The 11812-nt window shown below is 40.4% G+C and overlaps 2 protein-coding genes across 2 annotated transcripts in view; one reads left to right on the forward strand and one right to left on the reverse strand.

Moving 5' to 3' along the window:
- Positions 1-7616: 7616 nt before the first annotated feature.
- PIGP (phosphatidylinositol glycan anchor biosynthesis class P) lies at positions 7617-11259 on the reverse strand. The gene is made up of 4 exons (XM_015647400.2): positions 11004-11259; positions 10098-10170; positions 9519-9637; positions 7617-9263 (listed from the first exon to the last, which is right to left on the reverse strand). Exons 1-4 carry the CDS (start codon positions 11083-11085, stop codon positions 9133-9135), a joined length of 405 nt encoding a protein of 134 aa, XP_015502886.1. The 5' UTR covers positions 11086-11259; the 3' UTR covers positions 7617-9132.
- Positions 11260-11425: 166 nt separating this feature from the next.
- TTC3 (tetratricopeptide repeat domain 3) overlaps positions 11426-11812 on the forward strand; it is a 49011-nt gene continuing 48624 nt past the window's right edge. Inside the window, exon 1 of the mRNA XM_015635702.3 lies at positions 11426-11453. The gene's annotated coding sequence lies outside the window, so the exon portion shown is untranslated. The remainder of the gene's footprint in view (positions 11454-11812) is intronic.

An 11812-nucleotide genomic window follows, 5' to 3' on the forward strand; every position in this document is an offset into this window, starting at 1 on the left:
AGCAGCTCCTGCCACAGCCAGGGCAGCACCTGGGCAGGTAAGGCAGGAACAGGGAGGCTTTTCCACCTTGGGAATCTCCAGCTGTGAGTATGGGATTATTCCATTGACTAGAAACCTGAAAACACTTGTCAACTTCAGGAGTAAAGGGAAAAATATATTTCTGAAAGTGTTCCTCGTTATTTTGTTTTGCTGAAACTTCCTCCTTTGAAGTCAGTACTTCAGAACTAAAATTAAGGTTGTGATAACCTTATTATTATCATTTTTATGTTTATTTGAAGGCACTTTTCCATTTCTCCTGCTGGATCTGTTGCAGAGAAACAGAGATGGAAAATCCTGGTGGAAAGAGCATCCAGAGTCGTGGTGACCCCACCAAAAAAAGGCAGCCAGGGCACCCCGCACTCCATCTGCTCCCTTGGGCTAATGGGATCAGATTGTCCCCCTTGGACTGATGCTGGAGCTGCTGCCTCAAAAAAATCACCAGGCACACAGGGGATCTGTCAGAGAGTCAGGGAGTGATAGTTTGGGGGTTTTCTGCAGAAATAAAAAGATTTCAGTGTTATTTAAACCATCTCAAGGTCTCTCGGAGCTGTGAGATCCCAAAGGGAAAAGAGCCCTTGGTGAAAAATGGGCCAGAGGGTGGCTGGGGTGTGGGGAGAAACCAAATACTGCCAGAAAAATCTGATTACTAAATGAAAATGCTCTCAGGGATGCCTGGGGTGGGATTTTGGGAGGTCTGTGCAGGGCCAGGAGTTGGATTCCATGATCCTGCTGGTCCCTCCCAGCTCAGGATATTCCATAATTCCATTGTATCCTGATTTTCCAGCATCTCTGCCCTGTGGAGGCCCTGGATGCTCCCAGCAAGGGATGGGGAGGCCATGGAGAACCAACAAATGGTGAGAGCAAATTCCAGGGGAAATAATCCTTGTGGAAAAGCAGGAATTGAACATGGAAAGCCAGGCTTGGTCAGTTCCTCATTTGTTCTTTCAAGCATTTCTTTAGAGTTGGAAAACTTGATTTAAATTAGTGCTCTGTGAGGGTTGAAAGTATCTCTAATTTTTTGTTAGAGATAGAATTATTATAAGTTCTTCTTAATATATCATTAATATATTTAATTTAGTAATAATATTGTAATAATAATTTATATTACTAATATTATACCAAGAGCTGCAGAAACAACTGCTAACTCCACACAACCCTCATTTTATCAGCACTTTATATTTGCTTTATATATATATATATATATATATATATAAGTATAACCTCAGTTTGAAATCTCCAGGCATAGTCTGGATGTGATATTTTGTATATAGGCAGAGTTTATGTGAAAATGACTTTTAAAAACATGTTTTCATGTGCATAATTTTATTTCTTGGGTTTTTTGGGAGGGTGTTGCTATAAGTAAACCACTGAGGAAATCAACAGAAAACTGAATTTTAAAGTAACTCTTCCTGGCTTTGAGATGTGATTTTTAGTTTTACTTGCTTGGGTGGGAAGGCTGAAAGAACAAAAACAGAGATTGAGGCACGATCAACAAAGCTCCTGAGGTTTTATTTTTATGAGAGAACAGACCCACAGTGATGATGTCAAGAATTCCACTTAGAGGAAAAAGCAAACAAAGCAACATCAGTGTGGGATTCTCCAGCTACCTAAAGAAAACAAGTGAAATCTTCATTTTGAGTCCATTCTAATTAATAAGTATGTCTCTTTCCAGCCAGAATTGGATGGTCAAGTGATAAACTGTACATCAAAAGGAGCTCTGAGGTTCCAGCATCCAGTGAGGTGAGTTCAGTCCTGTCACCTGAGACAGGAAAAGTGACAAAAACAAAAAAAAAAAAAAGGTGAAACTCCTTCCTTCTCATGAGAAGGATCGGTTTGTCCCTGGAAAAATCTCATTTTAGTAACAATTTAATTACTCACCAAACTGCACAGATTTTTATCCCTCAGCAAAGATGCCCAGGCTGAACAGAGCCTGAAAAAGATGAAAATAAGAAAAATCAATTTAAAAAACTCAAATTTTCACCTCAACCAATTTATATATTTACATTTATTGCTCCCTAAGCCCAAATAATTAATGGGAACAGCTGCTAATGGAGTGGGATTGGTACAGATTTGAGGTTGCTTTAATTTGCTCTTGAGTAAAAGCTGAACTCCAGGTAAAGCTTTTGAAGGTTGGAGGGCTGATAAGGGTTGTCACCAATGTTTGAAGTCTTTAATTAGGGAGCTGCTAATTGGGATTTTCCTTTAGAGGAGGAAAATCCATGGAGTATCCCTGTTCTTTACAAGCATTTGTTATAAAAGCTGTGGCATCTGAAATTCTGTGTGACCTTTAATTAAATTGAGATTTCACTGGGAATTGGCCAAAGAGAAACGGAGATTTTAATACAAAACATAATTTTAATACAAAACAATGTGGATTTAGAGATAAATAAATCAGTCTACACCTCCACCTGGAGACACAAAATCCACCAAAATCAACCTCTGTACCTCAGGCCACCAACCCCAACCTAACCCTGATATCCTGATCCTAATTCTAGAATGAATTAATTTAAAAATAAGTTATTAAAACTTCAAGCTAGATTGGATGGCCAAGTGTTGCACTGTTGAACTTTTAAAATGTGTTTTCTTCTTCTCAGGCTTTATTTGCCCAAATCCAAATCCCAGAAGTTTCTTGCTAACATTGGAGAGAAGGTTCTGGCCAGTTTTCCTGTACAAGCCACAATTCACTTCTACAATGATGATGCTGAGGAAGAGGAGGAAGAAGTGAGCCCTGAGAGACCCAGAATCCACATTAAAAAATGAAGAATTTAAAAAAGAACTGTCAGGAATGGATGGACAAACATCTGACCAAACAGAAATACAGCAGAGCTCAAAAAGAAACTATTTATAGTTCTCTCTCCAAGGAAAATTAGTCAAAGCACTGGAAAATGGGAGGAAATCCTTTTGTGTTTTGAGAGACTTTCAAATAAAACCCTGAAGCTGAACAAAAGATTTAAATCAGGTTGCTTTCAGGAACACAGATAAAAAAACATGGAGAACATGGAACTGAGTCATTATTTTAAACACTGAAGCCCTGAGAAAGTGAAAATTGCATTGATTAAGAGGCTGAATAATGTAAAGTACAGCCCCAAAATAACCCAAAGGCTTGGAAACACACTGAAATTAGGCAAGGAATTATTTCAAATGCAGATTGTTGCTCCATGGGATTGATTTATTCTGCTAAAAATCCTGAATGCCCAACTGGCTCCATCCACTCCCAGTACAACTCACAAGTTCTAAACAACATTTGTGATATTTTCTGGGGTTCTGCCATTCTCTTGGTATCAGATTTGCCGCTCTGTAAACTTTTGCCAGTCAGAAAAAGAATGTCAGTCTCGATTAAAAACCACAATTTAATTTAATGCCACATTAAAACTTGCATTATGTGGCACCTCTTTGCCTTCCCCACAATGTTTTTTATTCTTAGAGAGTTTCTCAACACTTTCCTTGCTACCAGCACCTTTAAATACCTCAAGGATCAACTATTTGTCCCCACTATATTTAATTTTTTTTAAATCTTTAATGTGCCTTAATCCAACCAAAACTGCCCTGGTTTCCCCAGAGACAAAGCAAATGCAGAATTGCAGATTTTTGACCTTTCCTGCACCTCTGGTGATTGTGAGATAAGGTTTTCAGAGAGTTTTCAGTTGTGTGTGGCAGCTCCTCCTCTCAAAGGAGGCAAACAAAGGGAGTGTCACACATTTTAGATCTGGAAAAATTCAGATTCTAAATGAATGAACCTATTAGAATGAAGGATTTTTCTGAAGATCTTCACTTGCCAACTCAACAGAGGATCATTAATTAAATTTACACAAGGAGACATCCTGTCATCTAGGGAATGACAAGAATCTGTTGAATTGAAACCCCAGAGTGACAAAGGAAAATTCAGCTTTTAGATTCATTTCCACATCCCCCCTTCCAAACACATGACACTAAAACCCAGATAATTTAAGGTATTTCACGAGATAGCCTAAAATAATTTATGCTCCAGCTTCCTCATGTTATAAGTGAATATTATATTATTGACTTTTCACAAATATTATAATGAATGTTGTATGTATAAGGTTAGAAAACTTTGTTGTATTAATACAGTTTCTTTTATTTCTGTTATTGATGAAACTTAGAAATAGTGGCATAATACAAATATATTAGGCTATAACATGATATTAAAGCACAAATTACTTTTGTTTATATAACCCAGGGACTGAAAAGACAATCAGAGACCCCCCTGCATTATTAAGATTATTTTGTCCTCCAAGCCCTCCAAGGGAAGGATTTATTGTACCTGGTATCAGAGGATATAAAACCCAGTGGTGCCAAGAAGATTGATCTGTTCGGAAGGGGGCAAGGTAAAAACCAAACAAAGGAACATCAAAAAACTTAAGAAGAATGTCTGAATATGTATGAGAATTTATGGATATGTACTGGGGTTCTGTTTTTAAGGGACAATCCTTTGTTAGTAAGGTGAATGCAGAAATACCCAGCCATATCTGTAGATTTTACTTTATTTTATCTCCTAATTGCCTTTCTATGAAACTTTTAAATTCTATATAAAAATATATGAACCTTGTTTTTCACACTCATTATTTAATCTGCAGCAGAAACAAACAGAAAAGCATCCAGGATGATTTCACTGCTCTGTGATGAGCCATTGCACACACAGAAAATGCACTGAGCTCCCTTCCCAGCTCATTAATAATTAAGAGAAGCCCCAGATTGAACTGGTGCAGGAACTCTGTCATTCAGCTGCAGGCAACTTTCAGTTCCCACTTTGGATTTTTTACCTCATCCACAATCCCACCCCCAAGTCAGAGTGACCTCAGAACCATCCATCATTTACAGGAGAAAGGTAACAAAGCATCCCCAAAATGAGTTTATGGTGAGTTTAGCAATTCAAAGGCAAGGCTGGAAGCAGATTAAATTCTTGGCTCAGGTCTCTGTGCCACAAAACCCTTCCCTTGGGAATTCAACAGCTGCAACACTTCAGTAAATGCTACTTTCATTTTCCATTCCCTAAAATGATGGAAGCAAAAAGCAACTTTTTTGTTCCCTGGTACAGGGATGCCTCCACAAAACCTCTACAATTTCAGATTCCTGACGTATGAAAAACCATCATTAAAGCTGATTTTCAAGAAGCCTCGAATTCAGCTTCCAGGAGCTTTTAAGAGAAGCTCTGAAGGATACAGATATCCAAGGGAAGCACATCCTTGCATGCCACTGAAGTGTGTATTTTCTAAGTATGACACAGGATTAATTTGGTTTAAAAGAACCACCACAGGATTTTTTTTTCCCCTAAATTACATTTACTCAGGGAGAATGACAAACAGCAGCGGAACTGAGCAAAGGCAATATTCCCAACAGCAGCTTTTTGAGCTCCAGAGACAAAATCCACCCAATTCACTGAAACATTTCCTATGTAATGTTATTTATTCTGCACTGGCTTCATCTATCAGCTGCTTTTTATCCACAGCACAGCATCCCAACAAAACTGACTTTGGCAACCCCTCTGGAAGGGAACTGGCAGAACAAAATGAAATCTTTCCAAAGCTTTCTCCTCAGAATACAGTTCAGTTCCTGAACAGAGAGATACAAAACCTCCCATTCATCCCAGCTGGGTGAAAGCTGACTAGAAATCCAACAGGAATTGAATCAAACATTTCAGCAACTCAGGCTCAAGTGCCCACAAGAAAGGCGATCAAAATACATTTACACAAGATCAGACAAACATTTTATTCCTAAAGCAGAAACATTTCATGGTTTCTATCCACAAATGAAACTGAAGTTCCCAGAAACTTGTTCCATTTTTAATGTTTATAGACCCCTAGCACAGATGTGTCCCAGGATGAACATTTAATATTAATTTCTATTTTATATCAGAGGGTCTTGCTCCTGTTCTCCCCCTGCCCAACCACAGTGGGTGTTTGAGATGCTCCAGTCGAGCTGGCAGAATTCCTTATGTTCCAAGTAATTTTGGAGTGCTCTGGACAATGCTTTAGAGAACAGCAATCTGCTTAACTCAAGGGAAATCATGGAATGGTTTGGGTTGGGAGGGACCTTAAAACTCATCCAGAGGGCAGGGACATCTTCCACTATCCCAGATTTCTCCAAGCCTCAATGTCCAGCCTGGCCTTGGGCACTGCCAGGGATCCAGGGACAGCCCCAGCTGCTCTGGGAAAACATTTTCCAGTGCCTCAGCGCCCTCACTTAAAGAATTTCTCCGTAACATCCCATCTAACCCCACTTTCTGCCAGTTTGAAGCCATTCCCTGGCTCCTGGCCCTGCAGCCCTTGGCAATTGTCTCTCTCCAGCTTTCCTGGGGCTCCTTCAGGCCCTGCAAGGCCACCCTGAGCTCAGCCCAAAGCTTCTCCTGGCCAGGCTGAACAATGGCAGCTGGGCCAGCCTTTCCTGCCAGCAGAGCTGCTCCATCCCTTGGAGCATCTTCACAATCCATGTTTTCATCATCCTTCCCTTTTCATGCCAAGATGGAAAGAAGTCACCCAAATTTAGCAGGCACAGCCCAATTCCATCGGATCCCAGGCAATGACCTCAGTTATTTGATGGTGACACATTCCCACACAATTCCCTTCCTATCCCCCCTGGGGGGATCCTGCCCCACCAGATGATTTTCACAGCAAGATCTGTAAAATATCATCCATCCCCAACAGGCTCCAACCTGCAGGAGAACCCAAAAAAGTGCATTTAAATGGAAAACTGAAGTTTCACCCCTGCCTTTATTCCAGCAGGAACAGTGCAGTGGATTGAACTCTACCAGCAGTGCCAGCACTAAGGCAGAAAGGTGAAAATTAGGGCAAATTTAGGTTTTTTTTGCCTTTTATTTATTTAGTTTCCCCTCAGACTCTGAGAAGAATGGACACCTGATACCCAAGGATGTTTTGTAAAGAGAGGCACCACCGTTCAATCATGTGAGGGATTTTTTTTTCCTCAATACCTGAGGCAAAATTTATATAAATCTACAGAAAAAAAAACTCCTCTCCTCTTTGCAGAACTGTGTATCTTCAAAATCACAGTCACAGGCAAGACCTGTGGATCCCCAATCCCCCAAAATACGATTTTTTAACCCCCAAACCCCACATTACCTGCTTTTATTTTGCTCCCAGAGGCAATTTCTCAAGAGTCAAACGTGCCCAAGTTGAAGAAAAGGTCACCAGGGCGTCTTTGAAGCAGCAGTGAGAGAAAAGCAAAGATTGAGTTTCATCCCTGTGAGTTTTCCTGGAACAAACAGCCCCCCTTGGCCTCCTCACTGTTGGTTCTCCCATAATTGTGGGGTCTACAGAGAAATTAAATTCATCACTGATCCCCCAAGGTTTAAATCCTCCAATTTGTGTTTTCTCAGGGCATTTTCCAGTAGTTTTTCTTGATCCTGAAGGGATTTGGGCATCCCTAAAAAGGGACTGAATTAATCCTTCCATCAAATGATCCCAAACCTGGCCTTCGCTCGTTGTCACCTCGGAATTCCAAATAAAAGGTGGAAAATACACAGGAAAAAAAAATATAGTCAATACTTCAATGTCTGGAATGGGATTAGAGGAGTGACAAAAGAGTAAACACATCTTCGTGTCTGCTGGGTATAAAATCATGATTTAATGGAAATGATATGATTAATGAAAATAATTAAAATTAGTATAAGGACAGCATCGTGGCAGGGTTGAGAAACAACAGCAAAATAAACCCCAAAACTTCATTAATGAGTTAAATTTTACCACACAAATCAATGCTGCTCTAATTTAGACACAAATTCATTTTTATACAATGCCCCCAGGTGCCAATACACCTAAAATTCACTATTTCCAAATGAAATATTCAAAACCATTTTTTCCTTCAATAAGGAGGAGTTTTAATCCTACCTGGAATACCAAACATGGAGATTTTTCCTTCAAATTAGGCAGAAAACCCAAACAACTACAGATTTTATATTTATATTTATATTTATACCAAAGTGATTGGTACCAAGCCTTAAAACTTTCCAGAGCAACTGATGATCATGGTGACAGATTTCAAAAGAATTGGCCTAAAACTTTTCACACAAATCCTCAAAAATTTCTTTTCTTTTAATGAAATAGTAACATTTTTAAACTAAATTCTCTGCTGAAGCTGGTTACAGGTTTCATAAATTATTAATTCTATAATTAATTTTAAGTATATTTAATTCATTAAAGATTAATTATATAATTATATCATTAATATAACTATTCACTGGGCCTAAAGAACATTGAGTCCTGGAGATAACTGCATTTGTGAGACTTGGGAGAAAGGAGATAAACAACAACAACAACAAAAGAAGTGAAATTCACTGTTTAAAAAACATCTGAACCACTTAACCTTGGGTTTTAACAGCATGGACCTGCCAGTTCCTGAATTTCCAGCTATTTCCTTGAACAGTATTCTTAAAAACAAGTTTAAAAAAGTAATTTCAAGACTTCTTTCAGCAAATCTTCACAGCCCACCTTTACTTAATTTTTGGTAACTCGGTAAATCTGATTATTTTGGGGGGTGGGGGATCAATAGATTTGGCTGAATGAAGAATTGTGTGAAGGAAAATGGAGTGTTATACACCTTAACCCAGGAGAAATCTCCCAGGAAAATGATGAACATGGAGAAATCAACCACATTTTTCTAATATTTACAAAGGCAAATAATATATTTACAACACAAACACTTCCAATTAATAATTTAAAAAGATCCCCAAGCGTCTGACTGCACAAAACACATTTTCTTTCCCTGAATTCCAAGAGAAATAGAATTAAACTCTGTCCAAAAGCTGCTTTTTTTACCCTCTCAGAGGGGAAGTCCAAGCAGAAACTTCAAGTAACAGAACACTTTTAAACCTACTTTTTTAAATTTTTACAGAATAACCAGATAAATTATTGGGGCATAATTCTCACAGCAATTCAGAGTATTAAGATGCATATTAATAATAATAATAAAAATAAAAAATAATATTTTTTCAAATAAATTTAATTATAAATTCACGGATGGGAAAAAAGCTGAAAGGATTTTTATTTTTAGCTTGGAGAGGTTTTAACTGTCTCTCTTTAAGTTTTATAAATTCTCTGTTCACACAGATTTTAGTAACTACTATCTGCTATTGCAGATCCCTTTTTCAGGGAGGAAAAACATCCTGTTGACTTCACTGATGGGAATATCCCTCAGTGCTGGAATTGCCTCCTCTTGGAATTTCTTCTGCTGCTGCTTTTTTGCAAAGTTATCTACAAAAGATAAGGAGAACATTTCATGGCTTCCAGATCCTTTTCTCCCAAAAATATTATATATATAAATATTATATTTAGATTATAATCATATAATGCAACACTACAAGTTTAGCTACTTTAAAGGACGCTGAAAATCCCACAAGGACTTCCAAGAACTCAAATATTTAAAGGCTTAAAATTTGGGGTTTATTCTTTACAGATTTCCAGAATTCTCAGTGAAGGATCAAACTTTTAAATAAGCAGTAAAATTACCTGTGATGGTGTGAGTGGAGTTGAGTGGAGCTGTGCTCATCATGTTAATCCCAAAAAGCAAAATATAACCAATTCCCACAGCCACCAGGAGATAAACTGGCAGAGCAACTGCCCAGTACCTGAGAAAAAAGGATTTTAAATTTTACATTTAGTAAAAAATGCTTAAGAATGAATCAGTTTTAATGTTTGGTATTGTATCTGTGATGAATTTCCCCAAGAGGAAAAGAAACAACACCTCTGATTATGGATCCTGACTCCACTGGAGCTACTGACAACCAGATAAATTCCTTAAGAAAAGGTGTTTGTTTTAAAATTACGGCCTAAAGTTTACTGCATTTCCACCAGCAAACTTCCTGAAAGCAAAATGCCAAATTTATCTTAAACATCCCAATATTATTTATTTCATGGCACAACAAAACATTTTCACCATAGCTCCACATGAAAAAAGCTTCAGAAACATTAAAGCCCTTTATCACCAGGGAAAAATGGATTTAATGCAAGGCCATTATTTAAAAAGAAAAAAATACTTTTGTTATTTGACTATAATTAAAATTCAAGAGTTTAATTGGCTGAACTTACTTTTGAGGCCAGTATGTCAGTCCCAGGGAGAACAGCCAAGTCTCAGGAATATAAGCCCAGATCAGGTACAAAACTGCACAACAAAATTAAAAATTAAATACAAAATTTAAAAATTAATAACAAAATTAAAAAGTCACAGTAAGACTGGCGGTGTTTTAGACTTCCTAAATAATATTTTAACCAAATAAATTTTTACTTAAACCAAAATAACTCTGCCAAAAGACTGCAGAATTTGCCTCTCAGAAATCCTGACCAGAACCTGCTTACACAGGATCAATTTTGTATTTAATATTTAATTTCTGATTTCCTATGCAGACAAGAATTTATTCCAAGTTAAACTGCAGAACAATAAAAGAAAAAAAAAACACAACAAAACCACCAAACACCTCAATAAAAAGAAACCAAATGAATCTGAAGAGTGATAATATTAAAGCAAAATAAAAATCTCATTCTGGTCATTTAATGGGAAGAAAAAACAGGTGGAATTGCAGTGTTTGGGTGGAACTATAATGAAAAATTATTGCAAATTGTTCCTGGCAGAGGAGCTGAACCCAACTGCTCCTCATTTCTCAGTGCCCGAGGGTGCCAGAGACCCTCAGCAGGACCCTGCACTTCTCCTGTGGGGAAAAAAGTGTTTTCTACCCTCTCCAACCTGCGATGGATCCCCAGGGAAACGAAGAACCCATCCCAGCAGCAGGGAAAAGCTGATGGATCCCAAAACATTTCCCAGAGATGTTGAACGATTTTCTTTATTTATTATTTTTGGGTATTTGGGTGGGGAAGGCAGCACCACAAGCACCTGCGGCTCTCAGTGAACGTGAGGAGAACATTCTGGAGAAGCGATGGAAAAGGGGAAGGCAGCAAAGCAGCGCTGCAGGGTGATGGATCCAGCCCCGGGATACTCACTGAAGCCAAACCACGAGCCCAAAAAAAGCGCAAATCCATAGATTGCCCTTTCTGGCAGCGGGGCCGGAGAGTTCTCCACCATCCTCGGTTCTTCCCCTTTAACTTGGCGGGGAGGGCGGAGAACGGGATCCGAGGGGATCGGAGATTTCCCGGGAAGCTCCTCCCTCACCCCCCCCGCCGGGCTCTGCCCCTTCGCTCTCCAGAGCTGGGACAGCAGCAGGAGGAGGAGGAGGAGGAGGAGGAAGAAGGGGAGGAAGGCTCTCCCTACCCCCGCCCCCGCATCCGTCTCCGCCCCGCCCGCATCCGGCCGCGCGCGCAGGCGCAAGGCCCGCTGATTGGCCGCTGCTCGTGACGTCAGTGGGCGGACAGCCAATGGGCGGTGCGTCCGGTGGGCGGGGAACTCTGAGGCGGCGGGAGCGGCGGTGACGGCGGCGCGGCGGGAGCGGAGCGGTGAGAGCGGGATACGGGGCTGGATACCGGGATACGGGGCTGGATACCGGGATACGGGGCTGGATACCGGGATGGATACCGGGATGGATACCGAGATAGGGGGGTGAAGGCATGGAGGGAAGGAGCGGTGGCTGCCCGGCCGCCTTTCCCCGCGCCTCTCTCAGCCCGGGAGCTCCGCTCGCTGCCCGGTTTGTGTCCGGAGGGCGCTCCGAGGCGGAGCGCGGTCCCGTGAGTTCTCCGGGCTCGGGGAGCAGCGGCTCGGACAGGCTGTGACGGACACCTGAGCGGGGAGCCCGGGGCTTTCCGGGACAGCATGGCGGCGGGGGGGAGCTCCGGAGGTGCTGGGACGGGGCGGGGTG

Source organism: Parus major, chromosome 1 (assembly GCF_001522545.3).
Source record: "Parus major isolate Abel chromosome 1, Parus_major1.1, whole genome shotgun sequence".
Lineage (NCBI taxonomy): Eukaryota > Metazoa > Chordata > Aves > Passeriformes > Paridae > Parus > Parus major.